Source organism: Rhipicephalus sanguineus, chromosome 1, assembly GCF_013339695.2.
Source record: "Rhipicephalus sanguineus isolate Rsan-2018 chromosome 1, BIME_Rsan_1.4, whole genome shotgun sequence".
NCBI lineage: Eukaryota > Metazoa > Arthropoda > Arachnida > Ixodida > Ixodidae > Rhipicephalus > Rhipicephalus sanguineus.
In genome coordinates, this window is record NC_051176.1 from 230743470 (window position 1) to 230767877 (window position 24408).

Sequence of the window (24408 nt, forward strand, 5' to 3'; positions counted from 1 at the left end):
CATGTCATGTCTTTTGCACTCAGGGCTGATCGGATACTTTAATAACGCAAGTACCATACCAAGGCACTTCTTTCCTTTCCATTTTTTCCCCCCTAGTACACATCGACCAGACTATACATTGTTCGCACTACAAATACTAAAAAAGTCATTGCATTCATAATCTAAATGCTTGCGTTGTGTATACGAAATACACTTCACCGTCTGCTTGCAGCTTACTAATTTGTTACACACTCCACCTGCTGTCTAACCAAATATGAGAATTAAGGACCCTATACAAATGACAAGAGTGGGCAATCGGCGGGAAGACCTGGCAGTGTTCATCCAGTGCAGGCACACTGCTCGCGAGGTCGACGACCAGACTATTGCGCAATATACCTGCAGGAAGAACGAGCCTTGCGCGCAGCTCGGCTCGCTTCCGTCTAGGCTGCGCGTACACATGCGGAGAAACTCACCGCGAACATCGCGTTCTGCAGGCCGAAAGGGATGGGCGTGAGCCTGGAGATGATGACCACCTTGAAGGCGTGGCCGGTGTCAAGTAACGCCAGGGTGGATCGGACGACTTCGCTGGACAGCAGCCGGGCCATGATGAAGCCCAGGAAGAAGCGCTTCATAACCGTGTGGGCCACCGAGATGCCGACAGACGCGGCAGCGGCCGTGACCGCGACGCCCAGGACGAGACCGAAGTGGTAGCCGCACGCGAAATTGAGCAGGATGTAGCCCCAGGTAAGCGGGAAGGCCACCAAGGTGTACATGAGCACGAAAACGAGGCACACCGTCTCGCTGTCTTGGCTGTCCAGCCAGACGAGGCATTCGCGAACGTACAACTTGCCCCAGAGCAGGGTGAGGACGAGTCCCCCGAGCACAGCAATCGTGGTCAACGCTTTAAGCAGCCAGTTCCGATCGCAGCTCAAGACAGCGGCCGACTTCTCTCCGGCCGGAGGTGGCGGCAGATGCTCGACGGCGACGACGGTGCAGGGCGGGACATCGTCCTCTCCGTCCGGCGCCCAGGCACGGAGCGATAGCAGACGACCGTGCGCGGAGGAAACCATCGGCTCGCCTGTCCCATGTGAGGGCCGCTGCGTGATGCTAGTCCGGCTCAGCCTCCGCGCTTGCACCTGGAACGGCGTGGCTCTCGACAGCGCGCGCGTTACCGCATGCCGTGCAGCAAAAGTGACGGGGTACGAAGAGACAGCGACCCGACTCGCGACGACGCCGACAACACAACCACACCGCTACTCAGCCTCCTGCGACCGCCGTTTCTCCTTTCCCGTTACTCGCCGCTTGCGTCGGCCCCGATTCATCCTCCCTCTTCCTCCGTGGGGCTTTGCGATTGTGGCGCCGCCCCTCGGTACGCGGAAGACGTTCGTGTCGGCGGCCCGATTCTTCTCTCCAACGGGGATAGCAATCTCGGAGGCGATTCTAGAGCTGTCCCGCAAGGCAGAGCACCCTTGCCGTAAGGGTACGTGTGGCGCCGCACGCGCTGCTATACTGTGCGAGAGAAACCGTAATACGGCTTTGCGAATGGGCTTGAAGGTTCAGTACCTACCAAAAATGCCGGACGCACTGCACTTGTTGGGCCCCGAAGATCCTCAAAGCAAGGATGTCGAAATGTAGACGGTTATTTCGTGCGTTCATTACTTCATAATATGAAGATATAGTCCGATCATGCCGACAAATTAGCGTGCACTGAACCTCTAAGGTATCAGTTCTTCTAAGTCAGAAATTGGCCTCGTTGAAAATTCCTTGACTAATCGCCGCGTCCTCACTTAGCCTCAATAATTTAAATTTTATTGGCGTTCAGCGCTTGAAGTATATCACGGAATACGGTCGATGCAAAAAAAAAAAAAAGGGAGAGAGCCGATATAGCAAGAAGGTGCATGACAGCGCATTGAGCGACCCCTTGTATCTATATATTATATTTGTTTGGCAATATATGGGATACCCCAACACTGGAGAAAGTGGCGTGAAAATTCCTCTCTAGAAAAAAATTAATCATGTGCTAAATGCACATATCCGTTAACGTGGGGCATTTGCTATAAAACAGTGATTACACGAGATTATTCATACAGTAGGCATCGTTGTAAGCTGAACTCTACAAATACTGAGTCCTGTTGTATCTATGAGTCTATGACGAATCTGGTTTGTCATCCATCACCACTATTGCACTTCGATCGTGCGATAAAAAAAATGATAATAATCCACACAGGTGCCATCCCAGATTCATTTTACACATCTGCTACAAAGTGTACATCCATCTCGTGGCGAATACTTGGAAGAAAAATAAAACTCATTCGATCAACGGCGAAAAGGGGGGAAAAAAGAAACGAAAAACAAAGAAACAGAATAAACTTTGTTTTGTCGTGAGGAAATGAGCCCAAGTGAGGAGCTGAAAAGCTGGAAACGCTGTTTTTCATGACTTGAATGTAGCCAAACCGACCACGTATGCACGAGTTACCGCCTGCGAACAAACGACGTAAAGCGGGTTTTCCCACAGTCCTCAAAGACACTGAGGCGAAGCCTCAAATTATACGCTAGGCTGTTCTACCAGCACGCGCAAAAGTTTAGTCGAATAATACGCAACACAAACGAGTGAGTTGGTAGAAAAGCCCAGAACGAATGCCATTGACCATGTGCAATGTTAGAGAAATAGCATGTTGAAAGTATATTCGTTTTTTCGTTTTTTTTTCTTTTTAAGGGAAATCACAGTTTACACCACTATAGCAAAGTCGATCAAAATCAATACAGAGTATGCTTGCATGAAAATCCGCACCAGTTTCTCCGTGACTTTACGCGTTTTCGTTTTTTTTTTGTAAACGACGCTGATTGTCTCAGGTGGGCAGGAGTGGAGCGTAAGCAACTGAAAATGAGAGAAACAAATTTTGTTTTGTCATCCGTGTTGCGAACAACACATTTTTAGATGGATTAGAAGAGAGTGTACCACTAAAGGAATGCATAGCGTAGAGTTTTGTGCTGTAGCCTTCTTCGTCTAGTCTTACGTTTTTTTGCGCTATTTGCATTTTTCATTGACTGCCAAGCTAACGAATATTTCAGTCATTAGAAACATCAATACTGAATGCTCTTTTGAAGTAATCCAATGAAACCTTCTTCCTTTGCCCATGTCATGCGAGCCACAAGTTTAACGGAGCGGAAATTAGCGCTAGCCAAAGTGGAAAGTAAGAGAAAATGAGGTCTCCCATATACACTAGGTGGATAGATGATATTCTGGACGCGACAAAGATACATCTAGAGGAGCTCAAAGAACATGCATTAGGAATGCGCGAATATCAAATTTTCAAGTCCGAATCGAATTGTAATCATGAAATCCAAGTTCAAATCGAACCGAATCTCTCTCGAATATTTTCGAATACGAATAGTACCGCTATTGACGATGGCAAGAAATCTTTTTTTTTTCTACCAGCAATGAGATGAAAACAGCAATTTTGATGTACAGCAAATAATGCTCGGGAAGATCATGCATTGTACAACTATATTGCTGACAGTCAGGCCCGTAGCCAGGAATTTTTTTCGGGAGGGGAGGCACTTGCCAAAAGCCTTAACTATTTGAGAAAAACGCCTATTTTCATTATTTATTTTCAGTAAAACACCATGTATCATAAAAATTTCGGGGGGGGGGGGCGCCTCCCCCCCCTCCTCCCTGGATACGGGCCTGCTGACAGTGCCACATCTGCAGTTATTTAACGTGGTGAAGGACGGATAGCTGGTCGGTATGTTCGAGGAGTAGCGACAGCGTTGTGCCTGTTACAGTTCCTCAAGAAAACGAAAATAGCCGCTCACTAGACACATTATTGCAGATTAGTTTTAGCTCGTCATTATGGTTTAATCATTTAAGCATGCCATCTGAACTGGGAGAAGCAATGACAAATGATCAGCCCGATATTCGTTGCACGTACTTCGTCGTAGGTAAACCTAGGTAAATGCTGGGTTTGCTTATTTTTAGGCATTTCTTTTTAATTTATTCGCAATGTCTGCCTATTCGTTTCGGTTGTTTGGCTGAGTATAACTTCGGCACTCTGTTGCAATGACGTGCTCAGTCTCATACACATTGCCATGCTTTATCAACTACACTAGAATACTGGTATGGTACAGCGTTTACAAAAGCGTACAAAGTGTGCATGTTTCCACTGAAACCAATTATATTATATCAATAAAAAACTTGCCTATTTGTGCATAAATTTTATGAAATTCAGCGCGCGTGTAATTCTTTGTGCTGATTTCACATTTCTTGCTATAGTTTCTGGGTGACCGCAGTTAGAGCATCCAGTCATATTTCACTGAATATTTCGTGATATTCCAGTGGCCTCTCTTGTGCTGTAAGGCTGTTGCATTATTTGTTCTTCCCCACTCTGCAATAGAAAACAAAAAGTGTCAAGTTCTGCATTACCTTCGCATGCAAGCCATTTAAAAAAATTCTGATCACAGAAACATTTGAAGCAAGAAAACAAAAAGGAATAGATTTATTGCACCCTTTAATACCCCACCACTGGCATGCAGCAAACAAAATCCTTCCGTCATGATTTCCTGGGAAATGAGAGGGATGAATGAAGGAAATCGCACGAAACCACAAGCTCAAAAAACTGGCTCGGAAGTTTTCTGCGTGCGCCATCCAGTCGCGTTCCGCAGGACCTAATAAAGTGTGTTCAATTCAGTTCAATTCAATTCAATTAAATTCAATTCGTAAGTTTTCTGTCAGATACGCTTGAAAAATTGCCGGTAATGACCAAAAATCCACATGACCAGTAGTCGTTCATCACTGGAAACTTCATTTATTTTTACTTTGGCGTCATTTTAGAACTTCGTTTGCACTATAATTGCCTTTCAGCGTTACCAAGCACGGCTGCATGTGCGCCTGAATTATACCACCGGTGATTGTTCAAGGTTTACTTCATCGGTCCGCGAAGTGTTTAGTCGCGTGTCTGGCAAGTCGCCGCGCAATGTGCTTGGTCGCGGGTTCCGAGATGATCGCGCGCGTTGTTGTTGTTCATACAGTTCGGTACGATGCGCGAAGTTCCTACAGCTGCGTTTTCGAACAGCTAGGCGCTCGTTGTGCTTCGTCATGCAGACCGAGGTGCCGATCAGCGAAATGTTTAGCCGCCGTGCGATGTGCTTCGTTGCGGCATCCGAGACGTCAAAGTCATTTTTAAATGCATCAAAAAGGTTGCTTTGTTAGATATTTCCCTCGCTTTATATACTTTTCCATCCGTTAGTCTAACTGCTCGCTCTTTTGTATACATTTTCGTTCGATATATTATATTAATTTGGATCTTTTGCCCCTCTCAACTTCTTATATCCTTGTCATATACGTATCCCGCTTGATAAGCAGACCCACTCGGCATCGCTACCCTCATTCTCTCACACCAATAAGGACTGACACTTTTTTTTCCTCCGGAATAAACTAACTGACGCATTTCCCCAGCACCCGTAAGAAAATCTTGTGACCCTGCGAACCATTTGTATAAATAACCTTGGTGTATTCTGTTCACCCTAATTGTACATAATGTCCACAGTATTTTATAACTAACTAACTAACTAACTAACTAACTAACTAACTAACTAACTAACTAACTAACTAACTAACTAACTAACTAACTAACTAACTAACTAACTAACTAACTAACTAACTAACTAACTAACTAACTAACTAACTAAAATACATCTTGCTTCCCGAAATCTTGCCCATCCCCTTAGTGGGTACGCACCATGAAAACTGGACCGTCATCATCGTACGTACTCGTGTTTGGTCAAAGGCTCTGTATAGTCTGACGTGCTAACAGGTATGCAGCGCTATCCTTTTTATTATTTTTTTTTGCTCGTTACGCGTTACGTGCCTATTCGAGCATGTGAAGGATGTTTAGTCGTGCGCAGCCTCTCGCGTGAAACATGAATGGCGTTTTCGTCCGAACTGGCATATTCCACCGGTTGCAGGCGTGTTTAGCGGTGGCGGAATCACAGGAATATTTGACGCCCCAGTCAAATTCTGAAACCCTGGTATTCGTCTTTTCTCCCCAAAGGCAAATGGATCTTGAAGTGGCGTTCCAGCAAGTAACGACGCGCTACGTTGGCAGCGTTCACGGTCTCTTCAACTTCCTTGAAGCAGTAAGTGAAGAATGGGTGCACGTTCGTACACCAGCAGGGCGCCAGACTCTCGTAAAGGCTGTCGTGGTGTCTTCCTTGATTAGAGCTCGTGGGCCTCCTCTTTCACGTCGCTTAATGCATGAATTCTAAGCATTTTTACCGAACCCATCTGAACTTCACAGACGTAGTAAGCCGGGTCAGTACCTTCATTTCATTGCAAGGACAAAGAACGGAGAATCGCCAATGAATAAGTACATCGACGAGGAGAACGCAGCTACTGAAAGGAAAGGCGCGCAAGACTTTCTTTTAATATGCTCCAACGGCATGCATAGGACAGCCGGTGGAGTCTATGAAAAACTTTTAATTGACGGCCCCTGTGAAAATGGGGAATCGTAATTAATTTTAATAGTACCTTATTAATTTATTCGTCGTCGAATATTTCCTATAAATAATGGCGTGCAAAATGTGAGGGAGGAGGAAAGAACTTTTATTTTAGACGGCAAGATTGGGAAGGATGGGCTCCCTTCCCTAGGTGGCAGCCATGAGTCCTTGAGCTCTGGCGGCACCCTCGGCTTGCCGAAGAACTTGGAGTTGCACTTCTGTGTCTGGGCTTAGCAGTGCGGTCTCCCACTGCTCTCCGTTAGTGTATGTTCTATCTTGCCCTGGCACTCTGAGGCAAAATTTTCGAATATACGAATCAAGGCTAGTCCTTGCTGTTCGATTCAGATTACATTCGATAATTTAATTTGCTAATCGAAACTGTTGATTATTTTATTTCGGGTCTAACTAAAGTGAAAGATAGCTCGAGGCCGCGAGTTCGATTCCCGGCCCCGGCAGCCACATTTCGACGGGAGTGGTGATTAATGCAAGGACACTCGCGTACTACTTCGCTTTAGGCGCACGCTAAAGAACCCCAGGTGTACCAAGGTAATCCGGAGTTCCCCAATACGGCGTGCCTCATCATCATATCGTCGGTTTGACACATTCACAAATTATTATTCTGCGAGAGATGTCGACATTTATTGAAGTCTCAAGCGGCAGTGGTCGAGGCAAGCCAGGATTGTTCTGAATTATTAAAATACATGAAGGGTGCGATATGAGAAAGCACACAAAAGGAACGAGCTGTTTGTCATTTACAGGCCCCTGCATTGAGTGGTGATGAGAAGTCCTGTTGTGAATATAACATGTATGAATTAACGCGTCGCTATAATGTGTCTACCAGAAAAACACTCCTATTCGATTTGCATGGACTTTGTTGGCTGTCAAAGAACAAAAAAACAAAGACTTCAAGGGCAATTTAGAGCAATTTGTAGCAGCAGACAAAAGAACAAATGCGATACAAACCACCTGTGCGAAGGCTTCTGTGTACAAAAAACAAAATTCGCAGTGGACAATCCGTACACATGCACAGAATATTTTTATTTAGGCATATATCTTTATATCTTACTCTCGTTATGCATTGTGCAAATTTACATGACCGGCATTGTAATACGGTGCAGTACGATACAACTCTGTAAGATGCAAAATAATTTGAGCACAACGGAAACGAGCGACTGATAGCATAACTCCCTCCAGTGCATCGTTTAGTACAGCGCGCGGCTGTATCTAAAACAAAATCATCGACAGACCTCGATGATTTTGTTTCTAAATCCCTTCTCTGTATATTGGTATGCACTTGCAGATCCTAGGCTCCATCATCGCTTGCCTGTACTTCATGTTCGGCGTCGAGTCCCGCAGCCAGCAGTTCTTGTACCTGACGGCCATGACGTACGGCATCAACGATGTGCACTTCATCTTCTCCGCGCTGCTCTCGGAAGCCGATTCCACCTTCCTGCCGTCATCCATCTACGTGAGTCGTCGGTATATATAATCGAACGACGTGGACATATATCGATGCAATGCACACACAGGATAGGACTGAGGAAAAGAGCAGGAGAGGAAATCAGTTCTTCTTTTTTCGGCCTAAGGCGCAGGGCTGCTTAAGCTTGAGGATGCGGGTTCGAGTACCGTCCGCAACGGCCGCATTTCGATGTGGGCTAAGTAATAATAATAATAATAATAATAATAATAATAATAATAATAATAATAATAATAATAATAATAATAATAATAATAATAATAATAATAATAATAATAAAAAAACCGTCCGCGTACTTAGTGCACGTTAAAGAACCCCAGGAGTTCCAAGGTAATCCAGAGTTCCCCAATACGGCGTGCCTCATAATCTCATATTGTCGTTGTCAAACCCCGTATCCTAATTAATTTTTTTCCATTCTTTGATTTGATTCGCTCCGGGGCATATTGACTTTTTTTTTGTTATTTTCCGGTAGTCCGTATGCACGTCCTTCATGCAAATCTAGCGTTTGTACTATCAAATACTATTACATAATCTTTATCAACGCACGTAAAGAATGAATAATTACACCTAAAAAAGTAAGACAGTAAAGAAAACTCTTGTAGCCGACTATTAATTCGCGGCTAATTATAATTAATTATATTTTATTACTCGACTACGTTAAATGTAACGTTTGTATAATTTACTGAGCATCCACACACACACACACACACACACACACACACACACACACACACACACACACACACACACACATAAATATATATATATATATATATATATAGTTCGGGCCAGCCATACATATATACCCCAACATGGTACTCATTATTCGAACAGCTACAATGGCGAGTAGTTTTAAGATAACAGTCCCAAATACGTATGAACCACAGATATATTCTGGAGCACTTTAGTCACACATTTCTGGGCATTCGATAATTTTATAAGCTGCGTTTCGTCGACAGATATTTCGGTTCTAATATCAGACTTGCTAAAAACCATCATGCCTAGAGCACTGGCTGACTTAGTTGCGTAATTTCAATGTGCGCCATGATTAAAGCGATTACATAAATAATAATTAGCGATCGTTTTAATTTGGCATGCAAGCTGATATATTTACGTGTTAAGTACCCTCGACGACCGTCACCGTTATTTGTTGCCGAGAGAACGTTACGTTTTCAATTTTTCTGCGTCAGTCATAATCATATCAAGTATATCAGCAAAAAGTAAGCAACGCGCCGCACATAATTACATCGGTGTATACTTACACGTCAAAGTTTTACGAGACGTTAGTGCCTTGAATACTTATAGTGCCATCAGTCACGTTCTCCCGCAATCTTCGATTGTTTTTTTTTGTTGTTGTTGTTTTCGTTTACAACATGGCCAGTTGCACACATGTCGCGGTTACTGCTGTCACACGTTGCTCTTATGTTGCACCAATTTGGTTCGTTTCAGTTCGTCTTGTATCAACTGACGGCATCATTTTGTTACATCATCAACGCCATCGTGATCATGCAAACGTACAACAGCCCCGGCGACTGCATCTTTGGAGGGGTGAGGAACTTTGTTCGCCGAATCGCCCACGTGATCGCTGGGATAATGCTACCCTCCTGCTCTCTATCTATTTGGAACGGTGACCGGAAGTTGCTCTATTGCGCTTTTTATGGCATCTTCGACAAATCGCGCTGGTGCGCACCGGGGCGCCCTCCATGGTGCGCCGTTTCGCCCAATCGTCGTAGCGCCTGGGTGCCCCGGTGCGCACCGGTGCGATATGTCGAAGGTGGCATTAGGATTTCGAAACACGCCCCAACGACAGCCGTGGGCAGCGCTGGGCGATCGTGCGACGCACTGCGGAGTTTGTTTTTCGCTTTTTACAAATGGAGGTGCAAAGCGTGCGCTTAAGCAAGCCGTCCTTTCGCGTCGGTTTTCTTCGCACTGTTCCGCCACGAATTTATACTAGCCCGGATCATAGCAGCCGAAAGCCGAATTTCGCCTTGTTAAAATTCTTCGCGTCGATATGTACGCTGTAGTAATGACGTCATTGCCTGACGTAAGAGATTCTGTTTAACCGTACATAGACATTTCCCATTTCCTTGCGGTTTTTGACGCGGGCGCCGCCCGCCACGTCACCGTTATCGCCAAGACTGCAGATACTCGACCGATAAGTACAGAATGACGAGAAAAAACAAACGGATTTCCACAATATGCGGACCCCACTCTGTTTTCTTTAGTTCTACATTTGAAACGGGTTCTGCCGACTGCATTGAGACGTACACATTTATCTGGTGAAAAGTTACTCAAGGTATGCGCGTAGAATTTGAGCGTTGTACACACGTAAGTTGCAAAATGAGGTTGTACTCACCTTTCGCTACTTTAAAACAACTCTATAGCACACGTTAAGCTCACAAATTAGTTTGAATCAGTTAATTTGCTAGCAGTTTATTCTAATCAGTGTTCGCTGTTCGTATAATCCATCTGAAAATACTAAGTGCCTTCAATTTCTCTTTCTCACTGCTTGGCCCGTTGAGTGTCCGTTGGTGAGCACGTGCTTTCTTTCTATTGCAGCTCGGTGGGCTCATCTGCGGCCTTCTCCACGCAGGTCATCTTGTTTACACTCTGAAGTGACTCAGTCGTTGTGCCCTTGTCTCGAAAAACACGCTGTCGTTCGATGAAAGAAATGCGCCCGTTCCATGAAGTTCTAACCTAAATGTGTAGGCGCACATGTGCAATTCAAAATGTGGGAATTCCGGCATCAGTTCCTGTCGAATCGCAGCTCATGTCGCCAATCACAACGTCGTTCCTGTCATGCCGCGGAACGTGTTCGAGCACGCATTTTCGGAGGATAATTATAATAACTGGCACCTGCAGCACAGCCGAAACGATGATGATCCTACTGCGTGCGTAAAAACATATTGAATTAGGAAGAGGACGAACTTCAACTGCATATTTATTTATTTATTTATTTATTTGTTTATTTATTTATTTGTTTGTTTAATGTACCATCAGTTGCCGAGATGATTACAGAAGGGAGTGCGGAAACAATAAATGGGTATGCGGCATCAAACGAAAGCATGCAATGAAAGAATTAGGAAAACATAAGACAGCATACACAAAAAAAAAACCTAAGTGATATGAGTTAATACACTTGGTAATGCGAACTCATTTTATTGCGATAACAATTGTATGGACACTGCCGGCGCGTTTCCGCCGTCGCCGTAAGGTTCTGTTTAATAAATTCCAAATCGATAACATCGTCCAGCGCATCGTATGTTCAACGAGGAGGCGTAGGTACGTTCTATGCATGTACGAGCTATCGATATTGTGCGAGCGTAGCCGACGAACGCGGCTCAAGGGGAGAGTAAACGCGCCGGCCGCCGTCTTTCTCTCCCATTGAGGAGGGGGGCTGAACGTTGCTGAGTATACGCGTGTAAATGCGCGGAAATAATTCAATGTCACACAAGCATCAGTTCGCCGCCGTTTGTAGCGTTTAAACTTATGAATTATGTGTCTCTATCGAAAATCAAATTAAAGTGTAGCTGTAACACTACGTTCTTAGAACAACGGTAACAAAGCATTCGCGATATGGAGACAACGCTGCCGCGAAAATTTGCCGCTGTGTGCGGCAGTATAGCGCTCGACTTCGCATGACGAATCGCTAACTCCTCGTTGCGGCTTTTTTCTCCCCTTTTGTTAAGTGCCACTTATGACGGCTACCATTAGATGCGCTCTACAGTTCATATATGATGGACGATTGTGAGTGACCATAGGCATAGAGTTTCCTACAATACTTACTAGAGGGAACTCTGGCGCTAGTGTCTATGGGAGCTGCAATGCATCGCGCTTCAGCCAGCATGGGAATCATGGGTAGTACACGGATTTGTCTAAACTTCGTTCTTTCGGCTCCGTTTGGCTCCGCGTCGCCTGCATCCGCTTTGTCGCAAAACGAAGTTCAGCAAAAATCAGCAGTTTCACTTCACTACTTTAACTTCTTTAGGCTCACCGATTCAAATCTGGTCACGAAGTTCACAACGATCCATTCTTTTATCCGAAAGAAAACCAAAACATAGCAATAAACAAAGCCACAAGTGCGTTCGAAGCCCATACGCACGAAGACTAGGCAAAACCGTGTACTACCCATCATTCCCATGGTGGCTGAACGATCGCAGCGCCAGAGTTCCCTCTAGGTCATTGTAGGAAACTCTATGACCATAGGTACTTGGGAGCGAAAGCTTCATACAGGCTAGCACGTATACGTTCCTGCGATCTTTTCGGCGGTTAACACGTCACGCGGCTCGTCCTGTCACCGTTCCTCTCTCGTTCTATGGTATATTTTGCTGGACGCCAAAGCAACAAAATGGGTTATAGTTATACGTGCATCGCGTAAAGATGAAAAAGTAAGGAAGGAGCTGTAGGCTAAGCACTGTTATCGCCATCGCCGCAGGAAAGAGGTGCTGAGGAACCATGGGGAATACTAACTTTGTCCTTTTTTTTATACGGAATAAATTAAAGCGCACAAAAAAAAAAAAAGATACGGAGAAGACGGGGACACCGGAGGCGCTCTTTATTATTATAAGGCCATTTGCAAAACTTGCGGCGGAAAGATATTTATTCAAAGGCATCGCACTCGTATAAGTTCTCAGTTTTGAGAAACAAGAAAGGCTGTTGCAGCTTCCTTCAAGTAATATTGAAAAACACATATAGCATCATCGTTATCATCATCTCGGAGACATCGCAATAAAGTACGGCACGATAAATCGTACAACCGAAGAAACGCAGGTAGACAGGTATAGACAAACAAGGACCCGGAACGGAGTTTTGTGGCACGCCCGAGCTTGCTCTGCTTAAAGGGGCATACTATAGTTGTGGATGCTATTTCTGCAGCCCTGCGGGGAGCACGGCTCTATAGACGTCGTGAGTTACAGGAAAGTCTATCAATCACAGAGTTGCCTTTTTGCTCTCGGAACGTCCAAACAAATCTGAAACAAAGTGATTTAATGAATCAGCCTTGTGCCGTGAAGTTCGGTCACGCCGCGTCTGTGTTGACCAATTCTCGGGCGGCATCAAGGGCAAAAAGCTAGTCGTTGTCTTCACGGGGGTGCTAGTCGGGCTCAAGAGACAGCACCAACATAACGTTGACGATAGTGTGAATAAAATGTACAAGACTGATGCCGAGCCCAGTCAACTGCAAAAAAGAAAAAAAACACAAAAAAAATAATGAATAGAAACAGTGATGCTGCGATGAAACGATGCTAGGAAGACTCGACAAGCGACACCTACCCCGGCATGCATTGCGTGAGGTAACGAAATATCACCGCCAAATATGTACAGAAGGACTCCCGCAAATCCGTAGCCGATTCCGGCACAGCACTGGTACAAGGCGTACTGCAAGAAACCAGGACATCAAGTATCGTCAACGGGCGCAGGACACGATGTCGCTGGAAATGCTATACACAATATTTAGACGACACTGCGTTGTGCCTGTTTGCGGGCATTCCTGTGGTTCAGCCTCTGGTTAAATATTTATCTGCCTATGCTAAATACACATAGCGTGTGATATAGAAGTTTTGTTGAATTTCTTATGTCCGCTACCGCACTATCTGTCCATTGTGTATGCGCCCACTCTTATCCAATCCGGAGGAGTCCGATTTTGTTCGATACAGCCATTCGAAGCCGAGAAAAAGCATTGGGGTTGTTATATGTAATTTTTATTGGAATTTTACCATTGCGGGGTGTGTTACTGTGACACGCAGCGTATAGAATCCCTGAATAAATTGCGATATACTTTGTTCAGAAGCTTTATACACATCCTCGTGACGCTGTGTGCCAACGTCTCGAGCTGTGCACCCAGTTGATTTGGTGCTTTCGTTTTGGCATATATATAACTTGCGTACGGTGTCATGCGTAAACATGAACAGTGCGTGAGATTACATATTGTATAGGACGAACGTAAATAAAATTGTACACACAGCATGTATGATATTATATGACAACAGCCTAGTGCTTCACTTCACATGGTCTGCATAATTTATTTTGTGTGAGGCCTATGGGATTATTATTATATTGTCACGTGGTCGTGACGTCGACGAAGGCAGTAGTCAGCACGTCCGAGATGAAACTCTTTATTAGGCCGAACTTGTGGCCGGGAAAATGAAACTCCAGCTACAGCAATAAACTGATAGCGGCGAACAGGGCGTCGACCGTCGATCAACTGACAAGCGGTCAAGCGCGTCGGCTTTTATACAGGCGCTATGGAACTTTCCAGCAATATCGCTGGTGGCGGTGTTATCTCTCGACAAAGCTGGAACATTCGCGTGCGGCACGCAATCTTAACAAAACGATCTACTAAAATCGTGAAGCTTCTCGAACACTGCTTCACGGCCAGCGCCGAGCGTTGATAACCGTCCTTGCTGGTCAAACTCGAACACATCAATATAAAAGAAGAAGCGGGCGTGGCATTGCCCCCCTCTGAAAAAGCATCGTCCCGATGCTTGCAACAGAACATGCAAAGGAAAAAACAAGTGCATACACAAATAAATTACAACAACGAAGGAAAAAGTAGAGTTCCCAGGTTTGCTAACGCGCAAAAAACGGCTTAAGGCGCACGACATGGACGACTTCAGGTCGTGCGCGGCGTCGCTGGGAGTTCGTAATGCCGTCCGGGACGACCTCGTAGTCAAGAGCGCCGTGACGTCGAAGCACCTTGTATGGGCCGAAGTATCGCCGAAGAAGTTTTTCACTGAGCCCACGTCGGCGTATCGGCGTCCAGACCCACACACGGTCATCGGGTTGGTACTCCATGTGGCGTCGTCGAAGATTATAGTGACGGCTGTCGACCCTCTGCTGGTTCTTCATGCGCAGGCGGGCGAGCTGTCGAGCTTCTTCGGCGCGTTGCAAATAGGCGGCAACGTCGAGATCGTCTTCGTCGGTGGCGGTTGGTAGCATTGCGTCGAGCGTCGTTGCCGGGCTCCTTCCGTAGACCAGCTTGTACGGCGTCATCTGCGTCGTTTCTTGCATGGCCGTGTTGTATGCGAAGGTCACATACGGAAGGATGGCATCCCACGTCTTGTGTTCGACGTCGACATACATGGCGAGCATGTCGGCGATGGTCTTGTTTAGCCGCTCGGTGAGGCCATTGGTCTGTGGGTGGTACGCTGTGGTCCGGCGGTGGCTTGTTTGGCTGTATCTCAGTATTGCCTGAGTTAGGTCAGCAGTAAACGCCGTACCTCTGTCGGTGATGAGTACCTCTGGGGCGCCATGACGCAGGAGGATGTTCTCAACGAAGAACTTTGCTACCTCGGCGGCACTGCCTCTGGGTAGAGCCCTTGTCTCGGCGTAGCGGGTGAGGTAGTCGGTAGCTACGACGATCCATTTGTTTCCGGTATTGAACGTCGGGAACGGCCCAAGTAAGTCCATCCCAATTTGCTGGAACGGCCGTCGAGGTGGCTCGATAGGCTGCAGAAGTCCGGCTGGCCTAGTCGGCGGTGTCTTGCGTCGCTGACAGTCCCGGCAGTTCTTGACGTAGCGAGTTACGTCGGCGACAAGGCGCGGCCAGTAGTACTTTTCCTGTATTCTTGCGAGCGTGCGAGAAATACCCAGGTGTCCAGACATCGGGTCGTCATGCAGAGCCTGGAGGACCTCTGGTCGCAATGTCGAGGGCACTACGAGAAGGGAATCGACTCGAAGCGGCGAGAAGTTCTTCTTAATTAAGGAGAACACCGTTGCGCAAGAAAAACGACGTCAGTCCTCGCGTGAATACCTTGGGAACAACGGTGGTCCTGCCCTCGAGGTATTCCACAAGGCCCCTGAGTTCTGGGTCCGCTCGCTGTCGTTCGGCGAAGTCTTCGGCACTTATGGTTCCCAAGAAGCAGTTATCCTCCATGTCGTCCTGCGGCGGTGGGTCGACGGGGGCGCGGGACAGGCAGTCAGCGTTGGAGTGTTTTCTTCCGGACTTGTAAACGACGGTTATGTCAAATTCTTGAAGGCGTAGGCTCCACCGTGCGAGGCGACCTGAAGGGTCCTTCAAGTTAGCTAGCCAACACAAGGCGTGGTGGTCGCTCACAAGTTTGAAGGGCCGGCCGTAGAGGTAGGGGCGAAACTTCGATGTAGCCCAGATGATAGCCAGGCACTCCTTTTCTGTTGTGGAGTAGTTGATTTCTGCGTTTGATAGCGACCGGCTAGCATAACTGATGACCCTTTCGAATCCGTCGGTCTTTTGCACAAGGACGGCGCCGAGTCCTACGCTGCTTGCGTCGGTGTGGATTTCCGTATCGGCGTATTCGTCGAAATGCGCAAGTATGGGAGGCGTCTGCAGGCGTCGTTTCAATTTTTGAAATGCTTGAACTTGCGACGTTTCCCACCTGAATTCGACGTCGGCCTTCGTGAGTTGCGTCAGTGGCTCGGCGATCCGTGAAAATTCCTTGACGAAACGTCTGTAATAGGCGCACAAGCCGAGAAAACGGCGTACGGCCTTCTTGTCGGTGGGCGTCGGGAAGTCAGCGATGGCAGCTGTTTTCCGCGGGTCCGGGCCAACACCATCCTTGCTGATCACGTGACCCAAGAACAAGAGCTCCTCGTAAGCGAAGCGGCACTTTTCGGGCTTCAAGGTGAGTCCGGAGGTCTTGATTGCTTGAAGCACAACTTCAAGGCGCCGAAGGTGTTCGTCGAAGTTTGAGGAAAACAACGACGTCGTCCAAGTACACGAGGCACGTCTGCCACTTCAAGCCGGCCAGTACTGTATCCATAACCCGTTGAAAAGTCGCAGGTGCCGAGCAAAGACCAAAGGGCATGACCTTGAACTCGAACAGGCCGTCTGGTGTTATAAAAGCAGTCTTTTCTCGGTCTCTCTCGTCGACTTCTATTTGCCAGTAACCGGTCTTGAGGTCCATCGACGAAAAGTACTTTGCGTTGTGTAATCGATCCAGGGTGTCGTCTCTCCGGGGAAGGGGATACACGTCCTTCTTCGTGACTTTGTTCAGGCGACGATAATCGACGCAAAAACGTAGAGTCCCATCCTTCTTCTTCACTAGCACCACCGGGGATGCCCACGGACTCTTCGACGGCTGGATGATGTCGTCGCGTAGCATTTCGTCTACCTGTTTCTTCACGGCCTCGCGTTCTCGCGTCGAAACTCTGTACGGGCTCTGACGGAGTGGTCTGGCGCTTTCCTCTGTTATGATGCGATGTTTTGCCACGGGAGTCTGCCTAATTCTTGACGACAACGAAAAGCAGTCCTTGTATTGCAAGAGCAGGGTTTTGAGCTGTTCTTGTTTGTGCTTCTGAAGGCTGGGATTGATGTCGAAAGCTGGTTGCGGCGCTTTATTCGTCGGAGTAGGCTCGGGAGAATCGGTGAGGCCGAAAGCATTGCTGGCTTCTACGATTTCTTCGATGTAGGCGACCGTCGTGCCTTTGCTCACGTGCTTGTACTCGTTGCTGAAATTCGTGAGCATAACTGTTGCTTTCCCTGCCCGCAGCTCTGCTACTCCTCTTGCGACGCAAATCTTGCGGTTAATCAAGTGGTGCTGGTCGCCTTCAACAACGCCTTCGAGGTCTGCTGATTTCTGAGTGCCGACGGAAATGATGACGCTGGAGCGAGGGGGAATGGTGACCTGGTCTTCCAGCACATTCAAGGCGTGCTTTCTTGGCGGAGTGTGCGGCGGTAGTGCCTTTTCCGTGGGCAGTGTTATTGACTTAGACCTCAGGTCGATGATTGCACCATGAAGGCCTAAGAAGTCCATACCAAGGATGACATCTCTCGAGCAACGCGGCAGGATTACGAAGTTCGCGGGATAAATCCGGTTGTTAATGGTGAGTCTCGCTGTGCAGATTCCCTCCGGCGTTACGAGGTGACCTCCAGCTGTCCGGATTTCGGGGCCTTCCCAGGCTGTCCTAACTTTCTTCAGCTTCGTGGCGAACGGTCCGCTGATGACAGAATAGTCGGCTCCTGTGTCGACGAGGGCTGTGACCCTGTGGCCGTCGATAAGAACGTCGAGGTCGCTAGTTCGTCGTCTTGCGTTGCAGTTAGGTCGTGGCGTCGGGTCACGGCTACGTCGGTTTGTTCCGCTGCTTCCACGTTGCGTCGTCAGGTCTACTTCGGTCCGCGAGGCTTCGTCGTCAGGGCTCTGTCTGGTTCGCGTCGGGTCTTCAAGGTTTCGTCGTGGCGTCGTCGTCGGCGGCGGAGGATCTTCGATGTTTCGTCGTACAGCAACCGCACCTCCATCGGTTGCTGCCCTTAGTTTTCCGGATACGGGCTAGGCGACCGGCCCCGGAATGGGCCAGTATACTGGCGGCGTTGGGGAGAGGCGTAGCGGCCTGGCGACGGCGATCGGGAAGGTCCTCGGGGGGTCCACTGCGCTCCTGCCAGATAGTCGGCAATGTCACGTGGTCGTTCACCCTGCTGTGGACGCGGCGCGTCGATGGCGAACCCGCGCAGTCCCATCCGTCGATACTGACAGCGGCGGTAGGTGTGGCCGGCTTCTCCGCAGTGGTAGCAGAGTGGACGATGGTCGGGGGCGCGCCAAACGTCGGTCTTCCTCGGCGTGTATCGCTGGCCGGTTGGCGGGTGGTATGGCGTCGGTGGTGGCGGAGGTGGTGCCTGGCGGCGGAACTGCTGGGGCGGCGCGGCGTCTTGACGCGGGCGAGGAGGGGGGGCGTTGCGTCGGGCTGCAGCAGCATAACCCATTGCTTGAAGCTGCGGCGGTGCCGGCTGAGGAACACCCAGTGACTCTTTGATTTCCTCGCGGACAATGTCTGCGATCGAATCCACTTGGGGCTGCGGCGAAGGTAACAGCTTGCGCAACTCCTCCCGCACGATCGCTCGGATGGTTTCGCGCAAGTCGTCGGTGGCTAGTGAGTGCACTTCGGAATAGGTTGCAGACAGCGGCGAGCGGTTGTACTGTTTCGTCCGCATGTCCAGTGTCTTTTCAATAGTCGTAGCCTCGGTGAGGAATTCGGCGACCATCGTGGGCGGGTTGCGGACAAGTCCCGCGAAAAGTTCTTGTTTGACACCCCGCATGAGCAGGCGAACTTTTTTGTCTTCCGCCATCGCAGCGTTGGCCTGACGGAAAAGTGAAGTCATCTCTTCCGTGAAGATGGTGACGTTTTCGTTTGGCAGCTGCACCCGGGTCTCCAGCAAAGAAGCGGCTCTTTCCCTGCGGACGACGCTTGTGAACGTGTGCAGGAATGCGCTGCGGAAAAGATCCCAGGTCTGCAGTGAGGACTCCCGATTCTCGAACCAGGTTCTGGCCGCGTCTTCGAGGTAGAAGTACACGTGACGCAGCTTGTCTTCATTGGTCCAGTTGTTAAAGGCGGCGACACGGTCGTATGTTTCAAGCCAGGTTCCGGGTCTTCAAACGACGATCCGCGGAAGGTTGGCGGCTCCTTGGGATGCCGAAGAAGGATCGGCGCAGGCTGCACGGGGTCGGTCATCGTCGCTGCGGTCGATGTTGGGTTCTGCGGCTGTCTGTCTTTTTCGGGAAGGAGCCCGTGCTCTGGCGGCAGTCCCTTCTGCCTGCGGCTTGTTCGACGATCCGGGTTCTCCTTGCCGTCGTCCTCGTCGCGGCTTGGGCTTGGGTCAGCACTTCGCGGGGGCGTCCGGATCATGGAAGAAGCAGCAGCTCCACCAGATGTCACGTGGTCGTGACGTCGACGAAGGCAGTAGTCAGCACGTCCGAGGTGAAACTCTTTATTAGGCCGAACTTGTGGCCGGGAAAATGAAACTCCAGCTACAGCAATAAACTGATAGCGGCGAACAGGGCGTCGACCGTCGATCAACTGACAAGCGGTCAAGCGCGTCGGCTTTTATACAGGCGCTATGGAACTTTCCAGCAATATCGCTGGTGGCGGTGTTATCTCTCGACAAAGCTGGAACATTCGCGTGCGGCACGCAATCTTAACAAAACGATCTACTAAAATCGTGAAGCTTCTCGAACACTGCTTCACGGCCAGCGCCGAACGTTGATAACCGTCCTTGCTGGTCAAACTCGAACACATCAATATAAAAGAAGAAGCGGGCGTGGCAATATACTCCTGTTTGGACTTTAACGAAAATTAATACATAAATAATTATGGATTATGTGTAGCATTCAGACTTTATCTGCGAAATCAATTAAGTTCTGTGACTTGCATTGTTCTACTTTTCATTGTTCGCAAATAAGACTGCACACAATGGCGCCAATAATAAATTCCGAGCGGCAAAGACGCATAGGCACAAAACATTCCAAAGTTCAACGGAATTTCACGTAAGGCGTGGACTGCCTTGGAGAGGGAGTGATTTTGAAAGTCCGAAAACAGTCGGTTCCTTATTTCCACAGATCGTGTTGCAGTCGTGTTCGACTCAAAATAAATGTTGCTGTCCATAGACAATCGTGTGGCTGTGTGATTTGCGACAGTGTCATCGGTCTCCGTTCGGTCTTTAAAAAGCTTTAGCTGGATTGGCGTGGCCGCATCTTGATAGTGGCAATACAGAAACACACACGACAGAAGAAGACAACTGGCACAACGCCTACCTTCGAATTAGTACAGGGTAGCCAGCCAGTCTAAGAACTGGCTAATCTCCCTGTCTTTCCGCTTGTTTCTTCCTTCCTTCGAATTAGTGGTATTATTTAAATGACATAAAATAATTACAAACGATACGTATATAGAAGAGGCAAAGGGGAAGACAATAAATCAGCATCTTGTGACGGACATCAAGGTAATATATATACCTATGAAGACGTAAACTTAAGACAGAAAGAGGGACAGCACGAATAAACGTCAACGTGAAAGCAAGTGCGCTGTCGTGTGAGGAGGGTCGTGATTGTTCCCCAGTATATGCTTGCCGCAAGATGGATGGCTTTGATGTATAATGGAACGAGTTCTGGTTTAAGTGCAGCTTAGTGACGCTTGTTGCCCGTGCCGTAAGCGCCAACAATAGTACACCTTATTTATGAGGACCGGCCCCAAGCATAACGTTCAATTATAATTATTTTTACGCAGATGTCATAACGCCTAACCGTTCCTGTACTTTATTTCTTGACCGAACGACCCACCGACCACTTCACTGATCGATCACTCAGTCTGCGTGAGATTACTGCAGGGATTACAGTGTACAATGCATGTACTTACGAACGTGGTGCGCGGCAAGTGTGCCTGGGTCGAGGGTGACGTCATTGACGATATCATGACAAGCAGGCCATTCAGGGCGTACGTAAAGGCCACCAGGAAGATAAAGTGTGCGTACCACTCGTTATCGGTCAGGTAGCGTGTCATCATCACGTACAACACAACGATGGTCACGGCGCCGCCCTGCACAGTATAAAACAAGACACACTTGGCACGTGCTTCCCACCCACGACAGTGAGGCGTGCGTGTGTACGATTGTATCGAGCCTCCGTCGAGGTGATGATGTTTTAGGGTTCATTCCATTCGTCGTAACCGAACTGAGCAGGCTAGCGGGTTGTTATAAGCCGACGCCATTCCCGTCGGCTCCTTACGAAACTTCTTCGTAAGGAATTTCGAGCTGTACGGTGAAAAAAAAAAGTGAAAATCGCGGTTTTCTTGCGCACAGCGCGAAAGGAACAGATAAGCACCAAACATCGCACGCAAAGGTAAGGCGATCCGCTGGTGCACGTGAGATGACGTGCCGCTTTCCCCGACAAGATGCTTCCGCCAGGCGCATTCGTTAAAATTTCGTCACTTCCTTGTCACGGGTAGTTCCGGTCAGACGTAAAACAGCGGCCGGCTTTTCTGCCCTCCGGGCGCGCTTGGGACCTCGAACTTCGGTAATGAACATTCGAAATTACGGGCGAGTTCTTGGATTTCTAAGAAAAAGAAAAAAAAAGGTATGACGTATATTGGGACCGGGCCTACGACTTTTGCAGTAAACGACTGCTCTCAAGTTGATATTTAAACATTTAAGTACAAAGTTTTTGTTAATGAGCCTTTTCACTGTACCTTTAGCAGTATTTCCCCCTCGTGTTCGCGATGACAAGAGGCGCATTCTTATTTGAGAAAAAAAATCTGCATTGTCTAAACAAACATCCTGTAATGACGAAGAGGAGATGGTCAGAAATGCCTCATATTCAAAGAAAAGGCTGCCCCAATGAAAGCTGCCGCGTGCATGATGATGCTAATATGTATAGCTCTAAGCGGCCTCCGGGGTCAACTGCAGGGGCACCCTAATCAATTTACGTCCTTAGTTGAGCGGCGTAACATAGGATGTCGCGATTAACGTGAGGTAAGCGTATAGCAAACCAAGCTGCGGATCAAGGCGGCGTAAATCACGCTGAACCATTGTCAAGGGCTGTGGGGCAGTTAGCAGCTACTCGAAAGCGAAAGTAGACAGCGTGCGCTGCCCACACCTTGCATGTCTTTATAGAAAGAACTCACTATAAGGAGCTTCGCATGTCAACTTCGAAACTGAATTATACTTAGCTCTATTTTGGTTCCCATTACTGAGTACCTCAACTATTATTCCAGTCGTAAGTGCATGGTTTATTAGTCGCACCTGGTATACCAGCGCAGACCAGCATACTTTTCCGATACAAGGTGAATGCGTTAGCTGCCACATAATTTTGTTCGTCCGCCGCGCGCGATCTTTTACGATCTATAACACACACGTACGTGACAGCTGTATAGCTTCAAGAGCTGCGTACCAACTCAATTAAGATGAGCAGTCCTTGAGCGGTGAGGACGTACTGCGTCGTCAGTCGGATATGCTGCGGAATATCACTGAAGTCGTCTTCCTCGTCAGCCTCATCGTGTGCGGCTTGTTGCACCTGTGAGCGAATAACGTCAAACGTCATAGTGGAATTCAGCGAGTGTATACGTGGTCGAGGTTTAAGACAAATGTGTATGTCCCATTAGGGACACATATATGTCACAGCAGTGAACGTCATAGCATAGCTCGGCACACTCACTCATGAGTGCACTCACTCACACTCACTCACACTCATTTGAATGTTGTGAGTGTGAACGTGAGTGAGCACTCATGAGTGTGAGTGGACGTGAGTGTGAACGTGAGTGAGCGCTCATGAGTGTGAGTGGACGTCAGTGTGAACGTGAGTGAGCACTCATGAGTGTGAGTAGTCGTGAGTGTGAACGTGAGTGAGCGGTCATGAGTGTGAGTGGACGTGAGTGTGAACGTGAATGAGCACTCATGAGTGTGAGTAGTCGTGAGTATGAACGTGAGTGAGTGCTCATGAGTGTGAATGGACGTGAGTGTGAACGTGAGTGAGCACTCATGAGGGTGAGTAGGCGTGAGTGTGAACGTGAGTGAGTACTCATGAGTGCGAGTAGATGTGAGTATGAACGTGAGCGAGGACTCATGAGTGTGAGTGGACGTGAGTGTGAACGTGAGTGAGCACTCATGAGGGCGAGTAAGCGTGAGTGTGAACGTGAGTGAGTACTCATGAGTGTGAGTAGATGTGAGTATGAACGTGAGTGAGTGCTCATGAGTGTGAGTGGACGTGAGTGTGAACGTGAGTGAGCTCTCAGGAGGGTGAGTAGGCGTGAGTGTCAACGTGAGTGAGTACTCGTGAGTGTGAGTAGATGTGAGTATGAACGTGAGTGAGTGCTCATGAGTGTGAGTGGACGTGAGTGAGTACTCATGAGTGTGAGTAGATGTGAGTATGAACGTGAGTGAGTGCTCATGAGTGTGAGTGGACGTGAGTGAGTACTCATGAGTGTGAGTAGGAATGAGTATGAACGTGAGTGCTCATGAGTGTGAGTGGACGTGAGTGTGAACGTCAGTGAGCACTCATGAGGGTGAGTAGGCGTGAGTATGAACGTGAGTGAGTGCTCATGAGTGTAAGTAGTCGTGAGTTTGAACGTGAGTGAGCACTCATGAGGGTACTATTAGTGTGAGTCAGTACACTCTAAGAAAAAGAAGAGTCAAAAGAGGGTCACGGCCGCGTGACTCTCTTCAGGTGTCCATTTGATCCCTTTTGGAAGGTAGATGAGAGAAAGAGAGCATTTGGGCTGGAGTCACGGGACTCTCCTAAAGCGCGTTTCGATTGGCTTCCGCGATGAAGGCGCCGTCGTATGCGCCATACGTATCGCGCGTTTGCCGTTCGGCGCCGTTCTGGCGCGGTGGCTCGCCTCCCTCGCCGACGGAGCCAGCCGGGCTGGCGCTGCGCCTCGGCCTTCTCTCTCAGTCTGCTCGGTCTGTTGGAATGCGTTGTGCGTTGCGTCGGTTGCGCGGGTTGCGTCAGTTGCCTGTCGTGCAGTTTTGTGTTCGATCAAAAATGCGCATCTTCGGTGGCGTTGACGCCAGGCTCCGCGTGCTCGAAGTCACGCTAGGAGGGCGGATTCATGGAGCGGCGGACACGAACAACGTGCGCCCGTTAACGGTCAGTGTACTGCTTTCGTAGGTACTAATTATACAGCTTTAGCTGGGCGTCTGCAGCAGCTCTGCGGAAGTTATCTGCCAGCCTTTCCAACAGCAGCCTGCGTCCGCGGGGCTGTTGGGGATGCCGTTATGCGCGTTG

The 24408-nt window shown here is 48.3% G+C and overlaps 3 protein-coding genes across 3 annotated transcripts; 1 reads left to right on the forward strand and 2 right to left on the reverse strand.

Moving 5' to 3' along the window:
- Positions 1-419: 419 nt before the first annotated feature.
- Positions 420-1311, reverse strand: LOC119374080 (transmembrane protein 64). Its single transcript, XM_037644142.2, has one exon. The coding sequence runs from the start codon at positions 1047-1049 to the stop codon at positions 420-422; it is 630 nt and encodes a 209-aa protein (XP_037500070.1). The 5' UTR covers positions 1050-1311.
- Positions 1312-5680: 4369 nt separating this feature from the next.
- Positions 5681-10613, forward strand: LOC119381881 (uncharacterized). Its single transcript, XM_049420147.1, has 4 exons — positions 5681-6114; positions 7775-7942; positions 9401-9499; positions 10511-10613. Exons 1-4 carry the CDS (start codon positions 5899-5901, stop codon positions 10568-10570), a joined length of 543 nt encoding a protein of 180 aa, XP_049276104.1. The 5' UTR covers positions 5681-5898; the 3' UTR covers positions 10571-10613.
- Positions 10614-12827: 2214 nt separating this feature from the next.
- On the reverse strand, positions 12828-21327 carry LOC119381891 (uncharacterized). Its single transcript, XM_037649644.2, has 3 exons — positions 21047-21327; positions 13223-13327; positions 12828-13127 (listed from the first exon to the last, which is right to left on the reverse strand). The coding sequence occupies exons 1-3, from the start codon at positions 21191-21193 to the stop codon at positions 13044-13046; spliced, it is 336 nt and encodes a 111-aa protein (XP_037505572.2). The 5' UTR covers positions 21194-21327; the 3' UTR covers positions 12828-13043.
- Positions 21328-24408: the final 3081 nt, after the last annotated feature.

What these genes read in the sequence shown, in the direction of transcription:
- LOC119374080 (XM_037644142.2), bottom strand. Translation starts at nt 1,049, where the DNA reads ATGGTTTCCTCCGCGCACGGTCGTCTGCTATCGCTCCGTGCCTGGGCG.
- LOC119381881 (XM_049420147.1), top strand. Translation starts at nt 5,899, where the DNA reads ATGAATGGCGTTTTCGTCCGAACTGGCATATTCCACCGGTTGCAGGCG. An exon ending in TCCTGCCGTCATCCATCTAC is followed by an intron (nt 7,943 to 9,400) that starts GTGAGTCGTCGG and finishes GGTTCGTTTCAG; the next exon opens with TTCGTCTTGTATCAACTGAC. An exon ending in GCGACTGCATCTTTGGAGGG is followed by an intron (nt 9,500 to 10,510) that starts GTGAGGAACTTT and finishes TTTCTATTGCAG; the next exon opens with CTCGGTGGGCTCATCTGCGG.
- LOC119381891 (XM_037649644.2), bottom strand. Translation starts at nt 21,193, where the DNA reads ATGATGACACGCTACCTGACCGATAACGAGTGGTACGCACACTTTATC. An exon ending in ACTTGCCGCGCACCACGTTC is followed by an intron (nt 13,328 to 21,046) that starts GTAAGTACATGC and finishes GGTTTCTTGCAG; the next exon opens with TACGCCTTGTACCAGTGCTG. An exon ending in CTCACGCAATGCATGCCGGG is followed by an intron (nt 13,128 to 13,222) that starts GTAGGTGTCGCT and finishes TCTTTTTTGCAG; the next exon opens with TTGACTGGGCTCGGCATCAG.